General features: G+C 40.7%; 1 protein-coding gene and 1 long non-coding RNA gene across 2 annotated transcripts; both read right to left on the bottom strand.

Annotated features, from left to right (window-relative positions):
• Window positions 1-1466: 1466 nt before the first annotated feature.
• LOC134172037 (mevalonate kinase-like) lies at window positions 1467-2344 on the bottom strand (the record flags this gene model as incomplete). Its single annotated transcript, XM_062634769.1, is given in 3 exon segments — window positions 1467-2213; window positions 2215-2268; window positions 2270-2344. Coding segments are annotated over 3 exon segments (870 nt in total), but the record flags the coding sequence as incomplete, so codon positions are not given.
• Window positions 2345-13285: 10941 nt separating this feature from the next.
• On the bottom strand, window positions 13286-21124 carry LOC134172036 (uncharacterized). The gene is made up of 3 exons (XR_009967807.1): window positions 20773-21124; window positions 13878-13972; window positions 13286-13786 (listed from the first exon to the last, which is right to left on the bottom strand). It is a non-coding gene; the product is annotated as an uncharacterized LOC134172036 (long non-coding RNA).
• Between the last annotated feature and the right edge of the window lie 6054 nt (window positions 21125-27178).

The raw sequence follows: 27178 nt of genomic DNA, 5'->3' as shown, positions 1-27178 counted from the left end.
CCTTTGTAGAATCACAGAATAGTTAGGGTTGGAAAGGACCTTAAGATCATCTAGTTCCACACCCCCTCTATCATGGGCAGGGACACCTCACACTAAACCATCTCACCCAAGGCTTCGTCCAACCTAGCCTTGAACACTGCCAGGGATGGAGCATTCACAACCTCCCTGGGCAACCCATTCCAGTGCCTCACCACCCTGACAGTAAAGAACTTCCTCCTCGTAACCAGTCTAAACTTCCCCTGTTTAAGGTTTAACCCACTACCCCTTGTCCTCTCACTACAGTCCCTAATGAAGAGTCCCTCCCCAGCATCCCTATAGGCCCCCTTCAGATACTGGAAGGCTGCTATGAGGTCTCCACGCAGACTTCTCTTCTCCAGGCTGAACAGCCCCAGCTTTCTCAGCCTATCTTCATACAAGAGGTGCTCCAGTCCCCTGATCATCCTCATGGCCCTCCTCTGGACTTGTTCCAACAATTCCATGTCCTTTTTATGTTGAGGACACCAGAACTGCACACAATACTCCAGGTGAGGTCTCACAAGAGCAGAGTAGAAGAGCAGGATCACCTCCTTCGACCTGCTGGTCACGCTCCTTTTGATGCAGCCCAGGATACGGTTGGCTTTCTGGTCTGCAAGCGCACACTGAAGCCGGCTCATGTTCATTTTCTCATCGACCAGCACCCCCAAGTCCTTCTCCACAGGGCTGCTCTGAATCTCTTCTCTGCCCAACCTGTAGCTGTGCCTGGGATTGCTCCGACCCAGGTGTAGGACCTTGCACTTGGCATGGTTAAACTTCATGAGGTTGGCATCAGCCCACCTTACAAGGCCACCTCATTTCTGGTCTCCAAGCTGGACATTGAGCCATTGACCACAACTCTTGGGTGTGGCCATCCAGCCAGTTCTTTATCCACCGAGTGGTCCATCCATCAGATTGATGTCTCTCCAATTTAGAGACAAGGATGTTGTGTGGGACAGTGTCAAATGCTTTGCACAAGTCCAGGCAAATTACACCAACTGTCCATCAGTTCTGTAGCCCCACCATAGAAGGCCACCAAATTGGTCAGGCAGGATTTCCCCTAAGTGAAGCCATGCTGCCTGTCACCAAGCACCTTGTTGTTTTGCATGTGCCTTAGCATGCCATCCAGGAGAATCTGCTCCAAGATTTTGCCAGGCACAGAGGTGAGACTGACTGGTCTGTAATTCCCCGGGTCATCCATTTTCCCCTTCTTGAAAATGGGGGTTATATTTCACCTTTTCCAGTCATCGGGAACTTCACCTGACTGCCATGATTTTTTGAATATGATGGCCAGTGGCTTAGCAACTTCATTAGCCAGCTCCTTCAGGACCCGCAGATGGATTTCATCAGGACCCATGGACTTGTGGATGTTCAGGTTTTTAAGAAGGTCTCGAACCAGTTCCTCTCCTACAGTGGTCCCAAGGTCTTCATTCTCACAGTAAAAAAAAAAAAAAAAAAGGTGATGGATTTGCAGGCATTGCTTCTATAACACTTTGGCACTCCTGAGAAATTGCATCGATGGAGTCCAGCACCGGGATCATTATAGCAGGGAACTTCAGGATCTTCTCCTTGACACCAGCCACCAGGACCTTGGTGCTTTGAGGGACTTTTGTGTTGGTCAGCAAGATCTTCAGCAGCAGCACCTTCTTTAATGGTGTGATTTTTCCTAATTGGTATCTCAGGGCTCCACCCCAGGTACCAAGAGCATTATCCACCCCTGAGGGGTTGCCATGGATCACCCGCTCCCCTTGGAAGGCCCAGTGGTTAATCAAAGCCAGCTCTCCTTCTGTCCACCCGGCCATGGATTCTCCCTCCTTCAGAGGGCAGGAGATGGCTCCACACACAGTCAACAGGGCCGTGGCCAAGCAGACAACGTAGGCAGCACTGAAACCCAGACCAGCTCCTGTGGGCAGCTCCGACCACACAAGTACGTCCATACTGGGAACATCTCCATGGTTAGCCAAAATAGGCAGGTACATGTAAAGGAAGGCAAGAACAGCGAGGATCTCAGGAGCCGAGGCTCCGGCAGCAATGCCAGCAAACTCTTTCAGTGTATCCAGCTGCTCTGCATTGAGGGACTTTGATTCATCAATGCCAGCTGCAAAGCCCCTCCGCAGGACCTGGAGGCTGAGGGCGCCCCAGCTCCTCATGACTCCGACCCCGGGCAGGCGGATGCACACCCTGCTCTCGCTGCAGGGCCGAAAGGCGGAGGAAGGTCTTCAGGTCCAGCGCCACGGCTAAGGCCGCCTTGCCATGGCACCACAGCATGCTCCCTGTGCAGGATCTCCTTCTCCGGCACCGACACCACCAGGCTCTGCTCCCACATCTCCCGCTGCGGGACCTGGCACCCTGGGAGCCCCACACCACTGCCTTGGTTGCTCCGCACCGGCCACTCTCTTCTTGTAGAGGAGAGGGGGGAAAGATCAATAAATAAACAAACCATAAAGACATCTTTTCCAGAGTCAACGGGATGAAGGTGAAATGGCACTGAAGAGGCCATGAGGTTATCTGCGTGCTCAGTGTTCATTGGTCTACCAGCATAGAGTCATAGAATTGTTAGGGTTGGAAAGGACCTTAAGATAATCTTACTAAGCCTTGCACAGAAATTAGGGAACATCGTATCACAGAATGCAGAGGTCAGACACATGGCTTACAGCCTCAGCTCCTGGAAGCATAGGAGTAGAATTTAAATTTTAGTATCTTAGAAGAAAAAACCAAACACACACACACAAAAAAAACAAAAGAGCACAACCAACCCTGGTTGCTAGGAAAACAGCACACATACAAAAAAACCCAGTTCTGCTTTCCAAATAAGGCTCTTTAGCCAACTAGAATACCTCAGCATCATATAATTAATTATTTTTTCTTGTGAGACTAGTAGTGTAATGCAATTAGCATTAATTTGGAGAGGAGTAAGGAAATGGCTCACCATGACCAAGCATAAAGGACAAATTACTCATACAGGCAGAGTCTCTGGTTATAAGTAATCCAGTCACAAGTGTGAGATGCAGAGTAGCACGGCTAACACTGAAAAGAAAATTTAAATTGGATTTGAAGTTAGCTGACTTAAAGTCAGTGTCAATCTTGAAGTGGCAAAGGCATTTAGGACTGGATACTAAAGTCACCTGAATGTAACAGAAGATCATTTGGATCAAATTACTTCGTATGGAGGGGCTGAAATCAGAAAGCAGGGGTAAGGCTGTGCAGGTAGAGGTGGTGTCAAGCACTGTGATTCAGACAGGCACAGGTAGAAAAGAAATAGCAGCTGTCACAGTGAACAGGCACTGGCTATGACCAGAAAGACAAATAGTGCCACCATTTGCCTAGAGAAATTTCCCTAGCACCAGTGTTACTGAAAATGAATTAATGTTGTTTATATATTACCATTTTTTTTCCAGAGTTCCTTTGAATCTGATGAACAAATCTTAAAGGCAGGGACCAGACCTTTCCAACACCAACCAGAGGAAAAGCATACTTTGAAGTTGTCTTATAGACCCTTTCCCCTGACAATTTACACAAAACTTACTGCAAGGGCACCAGATGAAAATTTACCTGATGATATTGGACAAGGAACAGTTTTCTCTTTTGAGTATGTCTTCACATAAATATAAGTGACTGATAAGCCATTTTCATTTTTTATGCTCTTTAATTTTTTTCTTTATATGTTGTGTATCTGAACAAATTACTCCCTCAATTTGTAAACCATCTCACACAGTGTTTTTTCTAAGAATACAGGACATCAAATGCTTTGACCTTGTCAAATCATAGAAACTGGGTAAGGGTGGAGTGGAATGACTTGAATGGCAAGCCTTCAGTGTATCCCAAGATACTTGGAACCCAAGAGATGGCTCCAGATAAGTAGGTGGCATCCTTCCCCCAAGCAGGATATAAACCAAAGTTATCAGGAAAAGGGGACTGTAATCTTGATTTGTCTGGATTCTGAGACTTGCTGTATTTGGTCCAGCTCAAAGCCAAAATTAACATCTTTAGCTTAAAAACAAGGCCATTTTAAAGGCCTAATATCTGAGGAAAATTCAGATATATTTAAAAAGTTCAATTGAACCATCACTTTGGAGAAAAACAAACAATAAAAAACCCCACCCAACAAAATAAGAACACAACCACCCAGTAATATTCTAGCTCTGGCATCCTAAAAAATAGTAGGCCAAAAAAATGTAATTCTAAATATACAGGCCTTTCTAATCACTCTGCTGTGAAACTTGTAGGATTTACAATTTCCCAAGTCAAGAAAATTAATGATTTGTTCCTTTACAAAACACATGGAGTGCCAGCCCTCAGAAAAACACTCAGGATGAAACCCTAACTCCAGCAGCCCAGGAGAAACCAGATGCTGAAATCAGGTGGATGCAAGTATAAATGATGCAAAATAACTTATGTTCAACAGACCCATATAAAGGCTTTGAGAAACAGCATTCCTAAATCTTGGTGTTAGACCAGCTATTACTAAACACAAAAACCCAAACCAAAACACAAATCCCTACAGTGCAGGTACTGATAGGAGTATTGGTTTTTTGGATGAAACAGAAAAAGTAGATCCTGTATTCTTGTGTTAGTTGAGATCCCTGAGCAACCTTTCTAAATCAGGACTGTCCAGCTTTCTGCTTTGCCTCCAGTTTGACTCTTTGCTCTCTCCACTGCCCATTGGGAATCACTTACTATGACTGCAATTTTGAAAAGTCCCTTTACTTCCTGTCCTTAATCTCATGTAGCGTTGCAATAAATCAGTATATATCATATCTGTTAAATGCAAGGTATTCAAGGGCAACCCATACAGGCTTTAGGAGTTTCAGATCCTCTGGAAGAAATGTACTGAAAACCATCATAATATAAGCAAGTAAAATTGCAGACCCAGACTTATTTGAGCAACAATAAAAAGGGATGCATTTATTGCACTCTTTTGATATTGAAGTACCCATTTTTCAAAAGGCATCTAAATTAATGCCTCCAAAATCAAGCTCAATTATTTGGTGCAAACAAAGCACTTCAACACCTAGCTAAATGGTACACAGAGTTGTTTATAGAGGTAGAGTTCACATAGGGAAAATGCATTCACAATACTGACTCCTCTTTGAAAATGTCAAGGTACTGTCCTAAAGCTCTAGAGACAAAGCCTCAGCCAGTGTATAGTGCCAGCTCCAAAAATGAGGCTGTGAGGAATTTCTGTTTTCATAGCTTAGCATCCATATCAATTACTTCTAACTTAAAACCACAAGTCACAGAACAAAGACAAGGTTTTACAATGCAGTGCTTTCAGTTCAAAGCATCCTAATAATATGGGGTTAAGAGGTCCCTCTTCCTAACCATGACCTTTATCTTAAAGTTCAATATAAAAAAACTTCAGAAGTTTGAAGAACCATAGTTCAGAGCATAATCTCCCCGATTCTTATTCTTCATTCTGCTCCTGAATTGCTAGGGATAGTTTCTTCTATCAGAATTGATAGTGGTTCATTGTCTTCCCTAAAGATGTGGCAACTTATAACAGTAGAAACCTTAGCCATTCATAAAGGCAGAATTAGAAAAAGAATTATTGAAAATCCCTTTAAGTCCAAATCCTAGTGTATCATATATAACAAAATATTAGAAGAAGGTAATTCTCATTCCTTGTCATCTCATGAATTTTCATGTCATCCTGTAAAACATTTCTACAACACAATTATTTTGGTGAACAGGCCAGCAACTATAACTATGGAAATTAGATGGGATTTTGTAAGCCACAAACCACTGGTATTATTTAGGTGTATGAATATAAAGTTTATCAGAACAGCATGGTCAGGTGCAGCTACCCAACTTCCCTGGAAGGAGCCATGAGATGTTGAACATATTGAGTGCACTAACAAGTCGGAATCGAGAATGTTTTATAACTCTCTCATATGACTAGGAACTATAATCTTAATTATTCAGTAGTTAAAGTGGGACCAGTCTTCTGTATACACTCCAGCCTACACTATAGCATTGGCTGCTGCTGTAACGTGCCTCCAGCATCTGAGGCAGCTCCAGTTTTTTCACACATGAGAATTCCTAGCAGTAATGTAGATGGGTGTAGAGTAAGGGTTTAAGCATTTAAATAAATATGGGAGCTACACAAAAACAACATTTCTAAATATATTTTTTTTAATGGTCCTGCAAAGGGAGTTTGCCAATAAAAAACCTATCTGCTGAAAGATTTACTGGGGGAAACAATATCACTGTTAAGGGATGAGCAGGAGAAAAAGTAATAAAATGGATGCTAAAATGTAAATGCTATTTAATTAAAACAAAGTTTGAGAGTGTTCTATGCACTGTTTAGGATTAACTACACAGATTCCTTCAGACCAAATATGTAGCTTAAGAGGAGTGAGCTTGTGCATATATTCAGACTCCGAAGAACAATTTAATGCAATTTTGTAACAGAAGCCTTCTTGCCTTTCTTTCTTTCTGTATAATAAACTAGATAAGGAGTACTGAAATCTAGTTCAAAGTTGAATAGTAGGAAGAAGTGTCCCCTCTAATGATCCATTGCCTCTCCGTGAGAGGCATCCCTGCTCAGCAGCCTCATGCTGATTCACATTTCAGATACTGGTGTCTGTCCCAGGCTCACTTAAAGGTCATACTTGGACTCTAAGGATGCAATTTAAAACTTAGCTGAGCTCTGAAAATAACCTTTCATCTTTAATGATGTTTTATAATCTCCCTGCGAAATGCTAATAATACATAAGCCTTGTTGCAGTAATTATGTTTACCAAAACCATAAGTCTTCAAGTGTTGATATGCTGCGGTTTAGATCCTGATGACCAAACCCCTGTGCAAGCACATTAATTTTCATTTAACTGATATACTTTTTTAACTCTCCACACAAGTTCCCCTGCCATTTAGAGCCAAGGAAAGAAGGAAAACAGAAGCTACTCCAGCCATCCTTCCTCCCTCTTCTCTCTTCTAGCTTTATTTCTCTCTTTCTTCTTTCAGAAAAGGTCTCCTGTGACGGATCACATCAACTCAGTGTGGCAGAAAACAGCAGCTGCAGGCAAATTCAAATAGCAGGAAGACTATGATAATGTCATGCATTAAAAGGGTCATATTGTTACTGAGAATTTGCCATACCATTTTTATATATCCTTACATACTGATAATTAAGACACTTGGGACACCCATTTGCCATGAAAACAGAAGTAACTCTTGGCTGCTATGATGAAGCCAGCACCTTAGAAGAAATAAAATGCAACAGAGATATAAGAAAATGGTCTGGGTCCCAGATATTTGTCAAGAGATGGAGTAAACCTGCACCCTTATGTAGTTCTCAATGTTTTTTCTAAATGCCATGTCTTAGACTTGCATTTTCCAAGAGAATCTTGACATTCACCTGAAAGGGGAAAAAAAATAAAAGAAAGAAAAACTAACACCCTCAGAAAAGCATTTAATATTTACCTAAAAGAAAAATTAGGGTAATGCAAATGCTCAAAATCTCAGGGGAAGAATCAGAAGTTTTCAAATATTTATTTATTTGGAAACTCCTGACTTCTAAGCACCCAGCATTTTCTAGGTGCTCAAGGCTGAAAATTTCATTATTGCATTTTTTTCACCTTTTTTGCTTCATGTTCAGTTAAACCAGTTATCTCAAAACACACTAAACAGAGCAGTTGGGGATGGTTTAGTGTGAAGCAATAGATTACCGAAGGTTACATGGAGTACAGAATGGGGAAGAGAAATAGCTTTGATGTAATCTTTCCTGTAGAGTGAAATCCAGGTTAAAAAAGGAGTTAAAGAATCTCCTTTTCCATTTCCAGGGAGACAAAGGCATCCAGAGGACCCCCACACTAGGAGTAAGGAAGCAGGGTGGGATTCTTACCTAACATCAAGATCTGTATCTACACTCCTTTGACAGGTAATGCAGAGAAATTAGTGGTTACAGGCTGGGGTGTATTGTCACCATTTTGAGTGCCTGCAGCAGGCAGAAATGCATTTACTGCAGAAGCCTCCTTTCTATCCTTTTGCTGCAACAGGAATCTTGAGTAGTTCATAGGGGTATGTACTTGGGGTACTTAACCTAGCTGATATCCCACCTACAGAGGTTTCCAGCATCTGAAGACTAGTTGTCCACTTTCTGGAAGGTACTTCCACAAACTATATGTTTTAGGAAAGGGTAGCCAAATCTATTTGAAAACCTAAAATCCCCAACATATGGGCTATTCCATCAAAATTGCATGCCCTTCCCAGAAAATAGAAAGTATGCAACCCAAATTGTTTCTGATTTTTTTCCTCCAGTCATTCCAGAAGAGTTATTAACATACATAAGGATCACTAATCTCCATCAGGATTTCCTTTATCTTCATTTTTATGTTTTTAAGCAAGCTCTGGTAAGCTGCGCTGTAAAAAGAAGTCCAGATCTTTAGATTCCAGGGACACGATTACCAACCCTGACCTTATCTGACAGAGATCACTTCTGGAAAGGATACGATCATTCCACATCTTCAAGCACATTTGCTCTTTAAATAAAGTTTGCAAAATTTCTCTGAAATTTTCCATCAGGATTCATCAATTCAGAACTGGGGGCAAAACCAAATAAACAGCATCACTCAACTGCAGCTGAAAATAAGACAGATGTTCCATGCAGGATTTCCCACCTCTCTTTTTGAAGTTACTATGTGAAATCTAATCACACTGTGTAGTTGCTGCAATGTGCACAACATTCATCACTGAAGTTTCATTAGTTAAAATTCATTCTCATCAGTAAAAACACAGATGGCTCCTAAAAGCTGCTGCTTCTCTACCAAACTGTCCTATCCATCTTCATCACATGTTTTTGCAGGCACTTAACAGAATACTTATAAAATCTGGGCTCCTTTTTGGTGCAATGCTGAACATTTTTGAGTATATGTTGTCACTTCATTAACTGCAGGACCGCAGTGAGTTTGATTCAAGGGGTGGTGTCACTGGGGTTTTTTGAGATCTTACACATCTGAGCAGCATATATAGAAGCCATTAATAATCTCTGTAAATCATTTCACCAGCAACATTAGTCAGTGTATAATGAAGAGTCATTTGCTCACTTAGTCTTCCAAATAGGAAATATTACTACATTTCATGAAATGTCTAAAAACTGTAGTTCTGATACAGCGGGTTTGTCAGTTTGCAAAAATTTACATTACCACCACTTTCTCTGCAAGCTACCTTGGAGAAAATTATTTCTGTAGGGGTTTTCCCTACCTGCCTGAGTGGACAGGCTGCTCCATGGGGCTGGCACAGAAGGTGCTGAGTGAGGCACAAATACACGAGCTTCACAATTTCATTTTTCATGGACTCCATTGCAAATGTGCACTCTGCTTTTCTGCAGATGTCTAGTCATGAGGTAAGCACTCACAATACCAGCAGCTGGGTGACTGGTAGCAGAGTGACACAGATACTAATGAAATACTTGAAAAGGCCATTATTCTTACAGAACTTGGGACAATTAGAGTGGAAAACTGAGACTGAGTCATTCATACACTGATATATTTATACAAATGAGATTTACCTATCTGGTCTGCTTCTACCAGCTGCTTTTGTTAAAGGCGGATTGGGAACCAGACTGAAAGAAGATTGTCTTAGTGAGAAATGATGTGCAGAGTAATTAATACTTTTTTCCTTATTTGCTTACAAGATATGTTCACATAAACAAGCATTCTCTCCCTTTGGTTTTTAGGCTCATATGCACTCTCATTTCTATTTCCCATCTAAAATATTAATTTCTTCAAGAACTTGTAGCTATAAAACCGTAGACTAACGTTCATCAAAAGTTCTCAAAAGAACTACTGATCAGCCAATATTACCACTGCTCGCACGCAAATTAGCATCAGAACGATAAATATGGGTTAGCCTGAAACTGCTGGTCCAGCAAAGCATAAATAGCTAAAAGGTCTTAATTTGACATCACCCAGATTGCCTCTGTCCCTTGTGGCACATCAACAACAGTCATGATGCCATCCACATCCTAGGAGTCAAAATTTAATAGAATTTGAAGCGCAAAGGGCTGCACTATGGAAGTGGGTTTTCTTTTCACCAAAAAACACATATTCTTCAACTTTATAAGAAAGAAAGTTATAATGAAAAAAGCAGTGCAGATTCTAATATGTAATGGGGGACAAAAGTATTTCAGCAAAATGTCCTCATCACAAAGACAGGCATAGAGGAGAATTTCATTACAAAACTTACCGAAAATGTGTCAGCTTTACTATTCTCCCCTCTTCAGTCATATTTCTCCATTAAGCATAATGAAAAATCTTGCAGACCAGGTACTCTAATGAAAATGAGAGCTTACGTATATAAGATACTGAATATACTGCAAGCAGCAAACCTTAAAAAAAAACAACTCCCTTTGTCTCCATGATAAATGATATCTACTCACAATTGCACTGATACACTAAGTACTAGGCTGCTAAGCATAATACGTGGTATGTAGAGCACTGCAACTTAGCTCGGGTCTTGGTAAAGAAGATGTAACATCATTGATTTCAAAGGAAATATTTCAAGGTTGCCTTTCATGTTACATGCTTGCATCAAAATTAAATAGTAGACTGGTTCTAAAAAATAAGCACCATCAAAAACAAATCTCTGTTCAGTAGGCCAGAGGCACAGTTATCAACCTGCTGAGATTATCAGAAGCACTAGAAAATCCTACAGAGGCACCCTAACCTTTCAAAGTTTGATCAAAATGCCACTGTGGCACCAGAGCGCGAATGGCACTGGCAGCTTCCAAATCCTCAGTCTCATGAAGATGCCTGTGAACATGTCCAACTCATTTCTGCAAAACTACATATGCGCTACCAGTTAAGTGTGTACAGGGCCATAACAGCATACTGTCTAGCTATTCATTGGGAATACCGGCATGTGTGTGAAATAATCACATAAATGCTTAATGAACAGATCAAGTCATTCCTCCAGTTCATATACCAAACTAGAAATGGCCAAACCTTTAGAAATATCTTTGTTATGCAAAGGAACCTGAGATCAGATATTTCGACAAACAGACCACTCACTCAGTTTTACCAACCACTACTATGGTATAGCATGTTCTCTGATAGCTATTCACAATTCATATTCTACAACTGATTACCTAAGTCACTGGGTATTATTTCTTCTGTCAGAAAGCTTTCAAAATGGTTAATTAGCATTTATAGAAGAAATATTTTGGGAAACATTGCGTTGCCTGGATCTTTGATGGGAAATACTTTTTTGCACAAACACAAGTAATTTCTACAAACTCCAGAAATTAAATAGATAAAAAAGATAAAATACTTTAAAAACTAACAAGTCAGTATGTCATATCATCCTTATTTGCTTTCAAGTAATAATGATATTCTATTAATAATAACACTATGACTTCTTTGCCTCAGTCTTCACTGACAAAGGCTCTGACCATGCCAGCCAAGTCTTGGAAGGCACATGCATGGTCTGTGAGAATGAAGACCTTGGGACCACTATAGGAGAGGATCTGGCTCGAGACCATCTTAAAAACCTGAACATCCACAAGTCCATGGGACCTGATGAAATCCATCTGCGGGTCCTGAAAGAGCTGGCAAATGAAGTTGCCATCATATTCAAAAAATCATGGCAGTCAGGTGAAGTTCCCGATGACTGGAAAAGGTGAAATATAACCCCCATTTTCAAGGAGGGGAAAATGGATGACCCAGGGAATTACAGACCAGTCAGTCTCACCTCTGTGCCTGGCAAAATCTTGGAGCAGATTCTCCTGGAAGGCATGCTAAGGCACATGAAAAACAACAAGGTGCTTGGTGACAGCCAGCATGGCTTCACTAAGGGGAAATCCTGCCTGACCAATCTGGTGGCCTTCTATGATGGGATTACAGAACTGATGGACAGGGGTAGAGCAGTTGATGCCATCTGCCTGGACTTGTGCAAAGCATTTGACACTGTCCCACACAACATCCTTGTCTCTAAATTGGAGAGACATCAATTTGATGGATGGACCACTGGGTGGATAAAGAACTGGCTGGATGGCCACACCCAAGAGTTGTGGCCAATGGCTCAATGTCCAGCTGGAGACCAGTAACGAGTGGTGTCCCTCAGGGATCGATGTTGGGACCGGTCTTGTTCAACATCTTCATTGCTGACATGGACAGTGGGATTGAGTGCGCCCTCAGCAAGTTTGCCGATGACCCCAAGCTGTGTGGTTCGGTTGATACCGTGGAGGGAAGGAATGCCATCCAGAGGGACCTTGACACCCTTGTGAGGTGGGCTGATGCCAACCTCATGAAGTTTAACCATGACAAGTGCAAGGTCCTACACCTGGGTCGGAGCAATCCCAGGCACAGCTACAGGCTGGGCAGAGAAGAGATTCAGAGCAGCCCTGCGGAGAAGCACTTGGGGGTGCTGGTCGATGAGAAAATGAACATGAGCCGGCTTCAGTGTGAGCTTGCAGACCAGAAAGCCAACCGTATCCTGGGCTCCATCAAAAGGAGCGTGACCAGCAGGTCACAGGAGGTGATCCTGCCCCTCTACTCTGCTCTTGTGAGACCTCACCTGGAGTATTGTGTGCAGTTCTGGTGTCCTCAACATAAAAAGGACATGGAACTGTTGGAACAAGTCCAGAGAAGGGCCACGAGGATGATCAGGGGACTGGAGCACCTCCTGTATGAAGACAGGCTGAGAAAGTTGGGGCTGTTCAGCCTGGAGAAGAGAAGGCTGCATGGAGACCTCATAGCAGCCTTCTAGCATCTGAAGGGGGCCTATAGGGATGCTGGGGAGGGACTCTTCATTAGGGACTGTAGTGAGAGGACAAGGGGTAGTGGGTTAAACCTTAAACAGGGGAAGTTTAGACAGGATACAAGGAGGAAGTTCTTTACTATAAGGGTGGTGAGGCACTGGAATAGGTTGCCCAGGGAGGTTGTGAATGCTCCATCCCTGGCAGTGTTCAAGGCCAGGTTGGACGAAGCCTTGGGTGAGATGGTTTAGTGTGAGGTGTCCCTGCCCATGGCAGGGGGGGTGGAACTGGATGATCTTACGGTCCCTTCCAACCCTAACTATTCTATGATTCTATGAACAACAAGAATAAGAATCAGAGAAATTGATATCAGAGTTGTGGGAGAAAGTGAACCGAAATTGGAGAGAGAGGGTGCACTGAAAAAATTATTGTTCCAAGAAGAATTTGCTCAACATACAGTTTTACACCTATACTGAAAAAAATAAAAAATAACAAAAACAAACCAAACAATGAAACAAAATTTCCAAACATGCATCTTGTTTCTTCCTTGCTTTTCTTTCCCTTGTGACTTCAAAAAGTAATTCCATCCAAATAGATGCTGTGTTTGAACCAAAGCTGATAAAAAGTGTTAAGCCACACTGGGCTTTATAAAGTCAGAGAAGAAACTCATTAAGGATTAAATTCTGCTGGCAATCCGTCATGCTGCCTTCCAGGCAATTTTGAATTGAGGTATTAGACTTTTGGAATACATCTTTCTACCCATTCACACAGTGTCATTTTTCAGATCCCAATAGAGGTTACCCAATATCTGTTATGCTTCTAGAAGGAGGAAGTCCCCCATCTCAGGTACCAGAGTATAGTTGCTGAGAGCCATCATCCTTGCTTAGGTACAAATCAGTACGTTTGACCTTCAACACATTCCCTTGATTACAAGAGGAACCAGGTGCCTTGACACTTGATGAAACACCCATCAGTCATATTGGGAATGAAATTGCTTTATAGGACATGACTTTGGAGTTATCAGTGCTCCAGCTCTTTTGCTGCAAAGTGGGACTGACTGCACACTGTTCAAGACAACATCTAAATAGATAAAAAAGAAATCAGGAGAAAGATAAGACCAGAAACCCAACCAAAAATGCTGCAAAAGAAAAAAGCAGAATGTGCAATTTACCTCACTTCAGAAGGAATGAATAGCAGAGCTGGGAATTGAAAACAGAAATCATATCTTCTGACATTAATTTTGAGAATACCTGTATCCAGCACTACCTTTCCCAAATGAGAATTAATAGAAAAGAAGCTGTTTGATTTCTTCTTTCTCCTAAGGAAAATCTCACTGTAAACAAGATGATAAAGTAAGGCAGGATCTAATCAGGAGTGAAAAAATGGCTGGAAAGGCTATCAGTCCTGATGCTCCAAGAGCTCTTCAAGGGCTCAAGGGAAGTGATTTACTCCCCAGTCCATGAGTCTGTCTCAAAGGCTAGCTTTGCCTAGAAGTTGTAGTAATTGGACAAAATACATCCCTAAGGGAGCTGGGAGGGGGTATTCAAGCATGGGTGACAGGCAGTGATTTAGCTTCAGCGATAGCTGATGTAGCTGGGCTTCAAATCCACACTAATCTTCCCAGAAAAAAAAAAAAAAAAAAAGCTTCAACGAAAAAAACAAGTTTAGGTTAAAAGAAAAGATGGAGAGGACGCCCGCAATCAGTGTAAGACAATCTGATTTTTGTTGAGGTTAGAGCTATCGTGCATTTTACAACAGCAAAGCGTCTAGCCTTATGACTACAGAAGTCCTTAACTCATTTGATGCTCCAGCAGAATTGCTTAACCAGTTATGTTATGATCTTACTACAACAAAACTACAGCTGCCAATTTCTACACAACTAATCAAGTCTGGAATAAACCAAGTCACAGTCTGACTCCATTTGCATTGAAACTGTTGTCTAACACACGGACCTTCCCATATATAACCACCTACTATAGCTCCTGCAAAAAGAAACATCCACACTGCTTCAGCATCCAGACATTTTAAAATGCTTTTGGTCCTTCCTCTGGAGCCTGTTTATCCCAAGAAGGCCTCACAGTCAGAACCTATTTTTACCATAACCTGTTCTTTTTTATTTTAATTACTTAGAATATGTTGGGGTTTGGTTTTATCCCTATGTATTTACAGTCATTTGCAAATGTGACCATAGTTGCTTCTCTTTCTCATATGACTATATTTTATGATATATTTTTCAGACTTACATACTTTTCAGAAAGCTCAGGAGCTTTATCGACTACTGGTCGTCCACAGATTTAGATGCAAAAGATCTGAATTATCTTACTATGTTTCAAATTAACCACAGTAGGGCAGAAAGATTTCGCTATGGAAAGGCGGACAAAAAAGAGTGCAGAGATTTCACTGGCAACAAGATATTATGTTATAATAGATGAAAAGACTCAGCTATTTAGAGAAAATAGATAGGGTGCCCAGCTCAAGAAGCAAAGAGTTTCTTCATCTTTAGAAATTTTAGACCTATTACAAAATAAAACCAGCTGACAACAACACTAAACTGCTTCCTTGTTGGAGGTGTCACCACCAATAAGAGAAACAGGAGACACTTAGAGTGCTACATGTCCAGTGAGACAGCCTTCTCTACATATTGCTGAGAAGGTGGCAGCGGAAACCATTACACAAGGGGAGCATGGCTCTTTTCAGAAGCACAGCCAGAACTAATAGATACGAAAGTGTGGACAGTCCAAGTCACGGCAGGCCCAGCCTAATGATTTGTAATGAGAAGCTCTACAATATCAGCAGAGGCCCTTGTTCAGGAAGGATGAGGAATCTGGGCTAGGCACATTTTCAAGAATAAGACAAGTGCTGGAAAATATCTGATAACGTGATACTCAAAAAAAAAAAAGTCAAAAGCATTCAAAGAGATACAGTACTGTGGTTGCTATTTACTTTTCCACTGCTAAATGGTAATGAATGAGAGCAGACCAATGGTGGTAGATGGGTATGGATCACAGCCACTTTGGAGGAATAAGGAACTACAAAGAGTGACCAACAGCAAAATTTAAAAAAAAGAAAGAAAGAAAATCTGTGCATTTGAGAGGAATAACATGTGTGATCCCACAGAGGAGACAGATGGGAACATTCCCAGAAAAGCAAAGAAGAAAACGTTACAGCTAAAACTGGAGCAAAGAACACAATGAAGTTTGCACTTGAGAGATAACAGGATGTCATTCCCACATGTAAAATAAGAGGCACCAACTGAAAAGAGTAATAACTCTGAAAAAGTAGAGGCAAGTTGGCCGCAGCAGAGGCAGCGGTAACAGAACAATATCTTAAATTAGTTTTTTACATTCCTGGTCACATGTGGAGACAATGAACCGGTGTCAGGGAAACTGAACTTTATTTTTTAGAAAGAGGTAGTAGGAACTAGAACAAACCAGGCTAGTAACAAAAAAAAAAAAAAAATCAAGAAAAACACTGTGCCTCTACAAACCTCACCACAGATTCTGGCAGAAGCCCAAGTGGAAATGCTTTTATAGCCAGGGAGTAATCTGAGCGTGTGACAAAAATTCCTACTACATGATGCTGAGTGAAGGACATAAAAACTGTTAAAGGGTAAAATTTGATCTCTAGCTGTGAAGAGAACTTCAACTACAGCAACAAGATAGACACTAATATACAATTGAGTCTGGAAAAAAGTACATATTCTGAATAAGATGATGAAAGAAGACGTGTCAAAATTAAATCTGGCAATGCTTACGAGACCAATTATAATTAAGGATGCAGGAAAGCCTATGTGGGACCTGTTACACTGGGCTAGAGGTCAAAAATAGGTCCTGATCCCAGCTTGATCTCTGATGCTTGAGGAATCACACACGTCAACCTTCTGCTCTTTGCCTTGTTTCATTTATTTGCCAGCAAACTCCCAGGGGCCAGTGCTGTTCCTCACACTCCACAGGCAGCATACCTCCTCTAGAGATCCAGAACATCCTTGCTTGTGTCACATAAAAGTGATGAAATCCACAGGCAGTAGGGCATAAAGTCTCTTAGTGACTAGAGGAAAATCCTAGAAATATTTTTTATTGAAGGGCAAAAATAAGCACTCCTGTGCCATGGGGGAAAGTAATAAAGGCTGTAGATACTATCACAGCACAGGCTGCCTCAACAGTGAGCTGTAGCAATTGACCAGGACAGTGTCGACCACGGAAGAGAGGAGTCAAACTCAGAAGAGCATGGGAGGATTAACAACATCAGCAGACAGAGGCTGCATAATGCACAGTCCAATGTACATGAATATTCACGTATTGGGGGAAATGTTACATATGGTTTTAGGCTATCCATTTACTCAGAAAAAAGTGCTCTGAATACTTCTTGACCTAGGTGAGCATTTCATGCAGACTTTTTGCTATGTTGTACCAGTGGATGCAAAGCTCTTAAAAAATTATAAAATAGTTTGGACTGGAAGGGATCTTAAGGCGCACCTAGCTCCAACCCCATGTCACAGGCAATGACACCTTCCACAAAACCAGGTTGCTCAAAGCCCCATACAACCCAGCCTTGAACACTGCCAGGGATGGGGCAACCACAACTTCTCTGGATTACTATTAGATTATTATTAGATTCATTATTAAATTATTATTTCACTATTATTAACACTGTATTTCTCTTTTCCAGCCAGATAGACATAATCCATAACCTTTCCTCTTTAGGCCAGTATTCCCCAACCTTTTTTTATTCTTTTTTTATTATTATGCACTTTCAATTACTTTCTAGTAATCTTCTTACAAAAGAAAATTAACATGGCATGAGCAAACAAAGCAGAACAAATGCCCTTAAAACATGTGAGCATTAGTAAAATAATTTTCAGTTAGCTAGGGAAAAAAAGGCAGGTAGATGACATTTTATGTATTCACTTTCTAAGATGTAGCACTGTATAGATTGAGCCAAACTCACTTTAAAGGAGTTACCTTAGATTTTGCAAGCCCTCCACCAGCAGGGTGCACAGCATGGGGTAGTTTCCCCTGCCAGCAGCAGAAATCCCAATTACTTCATTCAGACTACAAGGAGATAAACTGTCTTTTTGCCAGTGGTCTGAGTTAACACCTGGTTAAACTCAGCAGTCACAGGATATTTATTTTTGCTTTTAGTGTGAGCAATTATAGGTGAACAGTTGGGCGAGTGATGAGATAATTCGCAGAGTTAGTGGAAGCAAGAGCTGGCAATCCCCACTGGTGTTGAGGAGTTTTCTTGCTGTTCACAATCAGTGGGAAAAGTTTCCTCCCAGTTCAGCAGCTGAAGCTCTCTGACCCTGGTCTTAATAAAAGCTTGTCACGTCTGAGTTACATTGCATTCGGACTTGACACATACCCAAACTCCATTGTGCAAAACCCTACATACTCTCAAAAACAAGAAGTAACTTGCAATATTTTTTGAGTGTTAATTTTAATTAAATAGTGTCTTCAAAGTAAACGTGCACTTTTCCTTTCAGGTCCATGCTAAGACCCCATGTTCCTTCTGGTCTCTGGTGTTCACCGGCCCTTTCACAGCCCCAGTGACACAGATGGAAACAGGCACTTAGCCCACATGGGAGCTTCTATGATACCCACACAATATCTCTGTTTCAGGCTGAGCTACTGAAGTTTTCTTGTTTCCTACAGAAAACTTGTGAAATTATTTTCCCAGTAGTTTTAAAAGCTTTGTGCTCCTCAGGAGGGCTCGGGGCATATTCAGTCATCCCTGGCAAACTTTAACCAGTATATGCACATTAGAATAACATCCTATTGAAAATAGGAAAAATGGACATAAACTACAGATACAGCTCAAAAAAATATATGAATAATGTTGAAACCATCATTAACATGATAGCATGTTGGCTGATGTTATAAAATAGTGTTGTCACATTTTGAAGTGTTTGCTTGTCCCTGGCTGTCCTACTAAGGATGAGAAATTAAGAAGTTGGAGAAAAATCTAATGGAAGATGTTGAAGTAGAAAGCTTAGCTGTACAGGAAATCCTACCAGCTCTAGCCCCTGTATCATCTTGTCGGGAGGGAGCAAAAAGTTGACCTTATAGTGACGCAGTGTTCTGAAAAGAGTAAAAAAGCCCTTACAGAGAAGAATTTATGTCACAGACTGGAGACTAAATACAGAAAGGGTCAGGTTGTCAAGGAAGTTCAGTAAAATATCCTTTTGTGGAGACCAGCTCATCTCCCGTGTAAGTGAAATGAGAAAGGCTGATAGGTAATTTTGGTGAGCAAGGGTGAAGTGAGTGCACGACCGCCAACCTGAAGATCAGAGGTCTTACCTAGCACGTGGATATTTTCTACCTTTTTTAGTTATCAGGATTTTAGATCTCATGTCTCTAGCTCAGAGAAGCCAAGGGTTGCTTCTCTCTCTCCTCATATTTTATTTTTTGTTTTAAACATATTTTATTTCTATCTAGCTGCAACCTGTTTCAATACCATGATAGACCTTAAGTCCTTCAGGGGAGGTTCCTGTATTAAACAAGCTAGTCTAATGTTAAACTGAATAAGCATAGAGAATCAGTCTGAGTTGTCTTCCCACATGTAAGAGGCTTGATGAACTGTGCTTTTGTATATTAATTGTGCCTGACTGTTGAACAAGGTGGTTTTGTTTAAAAAAAATTGGCACACAGTCTTCAGCATCTTGCACATTGCAGTATTCCCACACACACACAACCAGTTTTATCTCCTCACTGACCATGTGGGAGTTCCCCCACATCACTCCCATAAATCTCTGAAATTATGACAACATTGTAGTACAATGGCATGTAGAAATCACAGCTTCATCCACAGCCTTATTGTAGCAATCATAGCATGTTCACAAAGTTAAAAATACTCCTTGTTATAGTCTAAATATAGGAAAGAGAGAAAGAGGACAGATAAATCATCTCATTTTGTAGCCCAGGAACCAAAGCTCCAGGACATTCAGAAACAGCCCCCTGGAGCCAGTTAACATTTTTAACAGTCTTCAAACAAGACTCAGTCTTATATGACAAAATACAAAAAAAATGCAGTCCAATTTTTAGACATTTCTGCCTCCCTGAAACCTAAAGCACTCACAGAGTCCCTGAGCTGAGCACCACATCATACGCTTTTTTTCTCCCTCAACCTTATCCAGTATGTTAACTTCAAAGTGGTTTCCCCAGTATTTGGCATAGCTGGAATTATTGGGATCACACAAAGAAGATTAGATCCCATATTCTACAGTAGCCTTCAGTGGGCCGTGAGAAACTACTAGAAGAAATAATGAAATAAAAGTCTCTGCCTTAAAACTTTTCCCTTCTGCCTTTCAGTTCTCATTTCAACAGGTCTGTTAATTCACCCAGGTTCATCTATCAGTCCTTTGATCTTCAAAACAGCACAAGGTCCAAGTTTATCTCTGGTTTTGTCCCTATTCAACAAAGCAGAAAGATACATATTTCACATTCATGTTTTGCTTGAAGCCTGCAGGTCTCAATGCCTTCAGAATGTGTTAGGCAAGCAGCAGGGGTTTAACTCTTTTCCTTATTAATGACAGATAGTTGATAGAAGATGATGACTAGTAAATAATAAATACATGACAAAAACTCCTTCTCTTTTTATCAGTAGGAGAAGTGATGATGCCTGACTTGCCTTATTAAAATGCTTTCCCTAACACACAAAATCATTGAACATAAAGCTCTGGAGAGTAAGCTTCTGGACTGCTTTTTTGAATGTGACAAGAATAATTATGTTTTTCAACATAACTCAGGTGGGGTGTTGAGGCAGGGAACATTGCTTGCTTTGCCATGTGAAGTTTCGAAAAATTGTGTTACTGAGAAATCACTTGGCTTCCATGAGGTCACGTCGTCTTAAGAACGATATTATGAATTTTCAGAGGCGATTCCAGTATTTGGCCTGCCTTTGCCCCTCCAGCAAAATATTATATAAACTTGGCTAATAATATATCTCTGAATGCAATAACTTCAACATTGTTTTAGAGAGAGACTTTGACAGCTACACTTCCTAAGTATATTATTTACCCTTTGCTTACTCTTTTATAGGCTTGCAAAGGAAAAATCCAGCTTGCCTACCTGGGTTTCTTCTCCAAAGTGCAAAGTGTTGCATAGTAACACAGGGAGCTGAGACAGCATGACTAGGAATGCAGGCACATAAGGATGCTGGAAGGGTCTCCAGCATCATCAAGGCTGTTGCTGCAGATAAAGGTATAAATAATTCTGTAGCTGACTAACCTCTATTTCAAGAATAGTTGCTTCCCCACTATCCTTATAAGAAAGTTACTTCAAAATCTTATTTTTCTGGCAGCTGGATATCTTCTAATTTTCAACCAGAGTACCCGTATAGCTAATAAACCCCTACTACTTTTTGCATTACTCCTCTGTAAGTGCAAAGTCTTCTATTACATCCTTCTGCCTGCTACTCCTCCATCCCCCCATAATTGCAAAACCAACAAATGAAGTCCAACTAACATATTTTCTTTCAAAACAGCATGTGACCTCCCCAATCCTGTTCTCTCCAGCCCACCACCCCAAGAACATACCCAGACTGACTTCCCCCTTTCACCTGTGTACCCGTCTCTAAGGCCCATTTGCATCCTGGGGGCTCCTCCCCAGCAGCGAATTTACATAAAATTGCTCAGTGTTATACAAGTATTTTGAGCATCCACTGACTCCATTGCACAATTTTGCTGATAAACTGTAATAGCTTTGGAAAAGAATGTACCTTTGGCATTGCAAGATACCTTTTCTCAAGTCCAAACCATTCCTCAGAGCTAAATAGCTCCATGTGCCTGCGTACATTCCTTCCACAAACCAAGAAATCAGAGGCTCTTCCAAGTGTCACTGATTACATAAATATCCATCGGTCAGAGATGATATTGTACCTTTAGTTTCAGGAATGTCATCAACTAGCTACCTAGCAACCATGAAAATCACAGGGTCAGATAATTTGAGCTAATCAAAGACACAATCAGTTGATTAGCTCCAATTTATTTGGAGTTTGATTTCTTAATTTTGCAGCCACCTGTTCTCATGGAGATTTCAATACTCCTCAGGTTCCTCAACAAGAAATAGTTCAGCTAATATCACTGAATTTTGCATAAATACCTTCTTCTCGGGAATTCAGATCTGTACTGCGCATTACATATACAGTAAGAAGAGAAGAATAAGAAAATCCGTGTGCATCTCACAGGAAACCCTCTTGGAGAAACTTCAATACAAGTAAATGCTGCCGCAGCACATGGTGTTCCTATGCACACCGAGTAGAAAATGTTCAACAGTATACTTTTTTAATCAGTGATTTTTCATCACCTGCACTTGACCAGCTAGAAAAAACAAAGGGCTGTATTTATGAATTTGCTTACACGCTTCTTTGCATGCTTTGCATTCAGAAGGAAACACTTGTTTAGTTTTGTTTGAACATTCCTCATTGTTGCCTGTCTTTCCAATGGAAAGAATACATGAATTCTGCAGGCAAAAATTCAGAGATACAGCAGAGAAGTAAAAATGTGCAAAGAAGCCACAGAAGCATTAGAAGGTTGAGATTCTTTGCCCCCTTTTTCAAGCACTTGAAAATGTGATCCATTCAAACTATGCATGGGCCAATATACTGCCAACAATCAAACAAAATCCCACAGTTGCAATTCCAAATACTGCACAATTCCCTAATATGTTAAAGTCCTACAAAAAAAGGAGATCATACAGAGGAGTTTTGGCTCATATCTATACAGGTTGCTTAAAATCATTACACTGAAAGAAATGAAGATGTTTTGGGCATATATGCAGGTGCCGTATAACAATTCTAGGCAGCACTGCTCAATCCTTGTGAAGGAAAACAAAAACACTCACAAAACCAACAATGTATATTCCTTTTAAAGATCAAGCAAGTTTTAAACATTATTTCATAGAGAATGCAGCAACAATTCATAGGTCATTAGAAAGAAAATGCTATCAAACACAACCTTGTATGCAGAATTTCCAGAGATAACCTTGGAAATGCACAGTGATCTGTGATATGGTTGCTTATCTACAAGGTTTGGATGATGGCTCCATAATGTGCAGTGATGAAGACCCAACTGCACAGACTGCCACTGAGCTCTGTATTGTCTTTCAGCAACAAAGTCACCTGGGTAAGGAAGGATGGATGTTTCATTGCACCAAATTCACTGAAAGGATTCAGCTACAACGTCCTGATGAGTCTCTGCTGGAATGTGCAAACTGCAACAGAGCCAGGTCAAGCTAGTAGCAAAGCTTTGGCATTGCACTTGTCTCAGCATTAGACGTTAAAACCATCACATCATCCTGGGTGAGGATAAATGTCTTGAGTAAACATATACAAGGTTTTTATCCTGTGCAAATCAAGACATTTTACTCTTACTCTTTCTTGAGAACTTGCAAAACCCTTTTGGCTGAAGCTTTCCCACGGGGCTGAGAGGGGGGCTGACACCAGCCTTGGGAACCATCAATTGCAGCCTCACAAGGCTGTGGGCAGCCCAAAACAGAGCCTGCACAGGCATGATGACAGATTCACGTACAAGTGGTACTACTTGCTAGATGGGGTCCTTGGGTGACATGGTCTAGTGTGAGGTGTAGCTGCTCAAGTCAGGGGGTTTGGAACTAGATGATCTTTAAGGTCCTTTAAGGTTCTTTCCAGCCAAAACCATTCTATGATTTTATGAGTTAATGTATAAACCCTAAAATACATTAAAATAATATTCTAGTTCGTGGTTCTTGATTTTTAAAATACATTAATGCATTATTCCAAATACATTATCTTCAAGTACTGACTTCTCACAATGAGTAATGAACACAGACACAAAAAATCCACACTTATGACACCTTTAGGACCAAAGTAAACTGGACCTTGAAATAACTGTGATGTTTGCACAGCAAAGGAGCAGAAGCACATACAGGTTTAAAAGGGTCTGTGTTTTGACCCAAAAAGAAATTATGCACTTTGAGAAAAGCACACTCTAAGAGCTCCCAAATTTAAAGGCTTCTCTATGAAAAAATAATGAGACCCCAATTCTTTCTTCAAATACCCAATAAAGCTGTTCAGCAGTGTAGTAGTGGGAACTGCTTTTGTGCCATAATCACAGGCAGTGTGTGTGCAGTGGCTTGTGGAAGCAGAAAGCTGAGCCAGGTTGTCAGAGAAACAACTCAGCCTATTCACACCATTCGCACTGTTACCTGGAAGGAAAAAACATCCGCCTTCCCTGAAACACCACATCTAACCTCCAGTCACAAACTGTTCTCTCTGGTTCTTGGGACACCCCTCACCGTCAGCTCTCAAAACCCCAGAGCAAGCCATGAAAGAAGAGACAGTTCCTAAGGTTACAACAGCAAAAAATTGAACTTTACTGTTTGTGAAGTGCTTTTAGGTGTCTGAGGGTATCATTTGGCTAATGTTGGATTATCTCTAAAATGGGGGTACCGCTACCACCCCAGGCAGCCTCCAGCCTATTTGCACCTTCATTAAAAAGAAGGTTAGGAAAGGGATAAAGAAATACAAATATTTTCTGACTTCCTGCCAGTTAAACACATGAGGACGTTTCAAATAAATTTTTGGAAAAGAATTCCTGCAATACTGTGGGAGGACTTGAAGGAAGATGACTGCTACCCTTGATTTCATTTCAGGAAAAACATATGCTAAACTGTAGGAATTAGTTTTCCCAGCTAATATTTTGACATTTCTACAATATGGTCAAATTAAAATGATAATAACAGTGTTTGGCTTGTTTATCCTGCATGGTGTCTGAATGTATACTGGCAGGGGGGGAGTGTGTGTAGGTTAATTAGTGATAATTTGTGTGAGATGAAAGCATTAGTTGTGTAGAAGTCATGAGATACATCTCAGAATCTTCTTAACAGCCTGATTTTTATTCATCCAGGTTAACCCATAGTTGTGTGTGTGTCACTAAGACACTGACTGAAAGAATAGTACCTCCATCTGTGTCCAGATTTGCATGAACTCGCTTTGGTGCTGGTGCACACAAACATGCATTTGGTAAGGAAACATGGACCTACACCCTTAGAGCATCTATAACTCAGTAACGGGAGCTAACCCTTAAAGGCAGGCTCTGCTCCAAAGGTGTGGCTATTTCACCCACTTGTGCAAAATATACACATCATTTCACCAAAGAAAGCATATTTTGTTCTAATTTCTGTCCTTGCAAATACAGACCCGGGTATGAAAATGAAGCAATATGCCTTCCCTGTTGTAGATTACAAGCTTTTTTAAATACACACATAAAACCACCAGTCTCTATCTCCGTTGTTGGCCCAAGTGGAATGGTGCAATGGCTCCAGGCCAGAGTTCAAGCTGGTCTTAGCACTGGTCTTTCATACAGGATTATTTCAAATGGTTGCTCTGTCTGTTTTCCCCTCCTTGATTTACTGATTCAGCAAGTGTCATCTCTGCTAAGGGTGTACCCTGTCATCCTTACTCATGCAAATAACACATGATTCCGGTGGTTTAATTAAAAATAAGTTCACAGATCAGAAGAGAAAATCATAACAGGACAAAACAACTGCCAAAAATATCTCCATAAGCACAGTTCCTTCTGAAACATTAAAAGATGCTTACGTATTTACTCAAAACTAATTCAAGCATTAAGGAAAAACAGTATCTCAGACATGTTCCCTAATTCAAGAGAAGCTGCTTGGCTTCTCTAGGGTGCTGCTGAAGTGGCATGCTTTTGACTTTAGATCCTACAGGTCTGACTGGTACAAGGCACTATCTATTCTCTTCTGCACAGATATATATACAATGTCTTGAAGAGATTATCACATTTTCTTAGGAAACTCACAGGTCTGGCTGTCAGGCTGTATCAGACACATTTTAAAAGCTATTTTAAAAAGAAATATATAAGAACAAGGCCCATCCCAACATCTTCCAGAGCAGCAACCCTACCCTTGACCACCACAGTCTGTTTTCTATCTAGTCTTACCCAATAGCCAAGGTTTTGTATATCAGCATGACTGGATAAAGGTTATAATCAGATTCCCGTTCTGGAATCTGATTACAAGTAAAGATTGTACTACTTAGAAAATTAATTCTACCTCGCAGCCAGCCACTCATTATTAAATTGAGACTAAGCCTCATAAATACGGTGTGTAACTTTCTTCAGTTGTTTTGGTCCCACCGGGCCAAACGGATATGCAGCAGTAACAAAAATGAGTTTCCATTACTGACACTAGAAGACACACCTCTGACAGCCCAAGATTTGCTGATGAAGGGAATGTCATATTTTACCAAGCAGCCTGTAGAACTTTTAAACACTATGCATATGCCAGACTAAACCAAAAGAAGCAGCAGGAATTAAATTCTTCAAGTACTGAATTATGTCTTCTGACTGCCAGCCAGCTGCTGCTTATTTTCAGATTAATAGCCAGTATGGCAATCCTCAGACATCCAACCTCATGTGAAAACCAAAGGAAGCAAAGTTTGTCCAGCAGGCCACTGGAGGAAACATGCGTGCTGTGGGTTTTATTTCCTTGGGGTTTTTTGCAAGCAATTTAAAAATACTATACTCTTTGCTGATGAATTCAGAAGATGCATACATTTTCAGACATCATTCAGCAACTTTTCATACCATACAAACAGCTGCAGCATGTTATAACCACTCTAAGTTAAACATACACTGAGGAACAAAGAGTAGTTCAGATCATCACAGACATCACAAATAAAATTTTAAACTGGCAATTAACAATTCTTATAACACATTTTAATATGCAATCTGCCTGACCTAAATAATCCACAGACTTGGAAGTGTGATAATTGCAATGTTTTACCTCGTGTGATCTTAAATATGCCTTATTTTTTCTAATTTATGCCCAACCCTTTTTTAAAACCTACTAAAGCCTCATGTGAGGGCATGAACACTGGTGGGTGCATATCAAGGTTTACTCTGTCTAAAGCTTCTGGCAACAGTATTTATTGAGAATGGCAAAGGTTGCCTTCTTCAGCAGATCATTTAGCAGAGAACTAACTATAGCCAGGACAGTAAATTCAAATTTTTTTATTCCATGAAGTTAAAAGCATGTGTTATATCCAGGTCATGCCTTTAAAATATATTCTTTCAGTTCAGTATCATATGTGATTCAGCGTCTCAGGTAGATCGACCTGATTGTATACAGTCTAAATTAACTTTCATTAAGAATTTGCTTTCAGTATTTTCCATATTTCATCAAGTTAACACTTTCCTACCTTGATGATAGTCTTTTGTCTAGAGCTTAAAAAGAAATATCAGGAGATATGATCTTTCTCCTGCATTTTCTTTGGATAGTGTGACTTCTAAGTGACTCCAAGCCATTTTAAAAGCTTCACTACCTACAGACAGCTGGGGTGAAGGAGATTTTCAAACTTGGTCAGAGCCTTTTAATAGTCATTATTTCAAATCATTGAAGAGCTGGCCGAGGCACATTTTAGGTCAGCGTCTCAATGCTTTGACTCCTGCCAGAATTCATGGAAAATTACTTT

This window comes from Pezoporus occidentalis, unplaced genomic scaffold (genome assembly GCF_034315485.1).
Source record: "Pezoporus occidentalis ecotype Australia unplaced genomic scaffold, CSIRO_AGI_Poc_V1 ctg44, whole genome shotgun sequence".
Taxonomy (NCBI): domain Eukaryota; kingdom Metazoa; phylum Chordata; class Aves; order Psittaciformes; family Psittacidae; genus Pezoporus; species Pezoporus occidentalis.
This window is presented reverse-complemented; position numbering and strand designations above follow the sequence as displayed.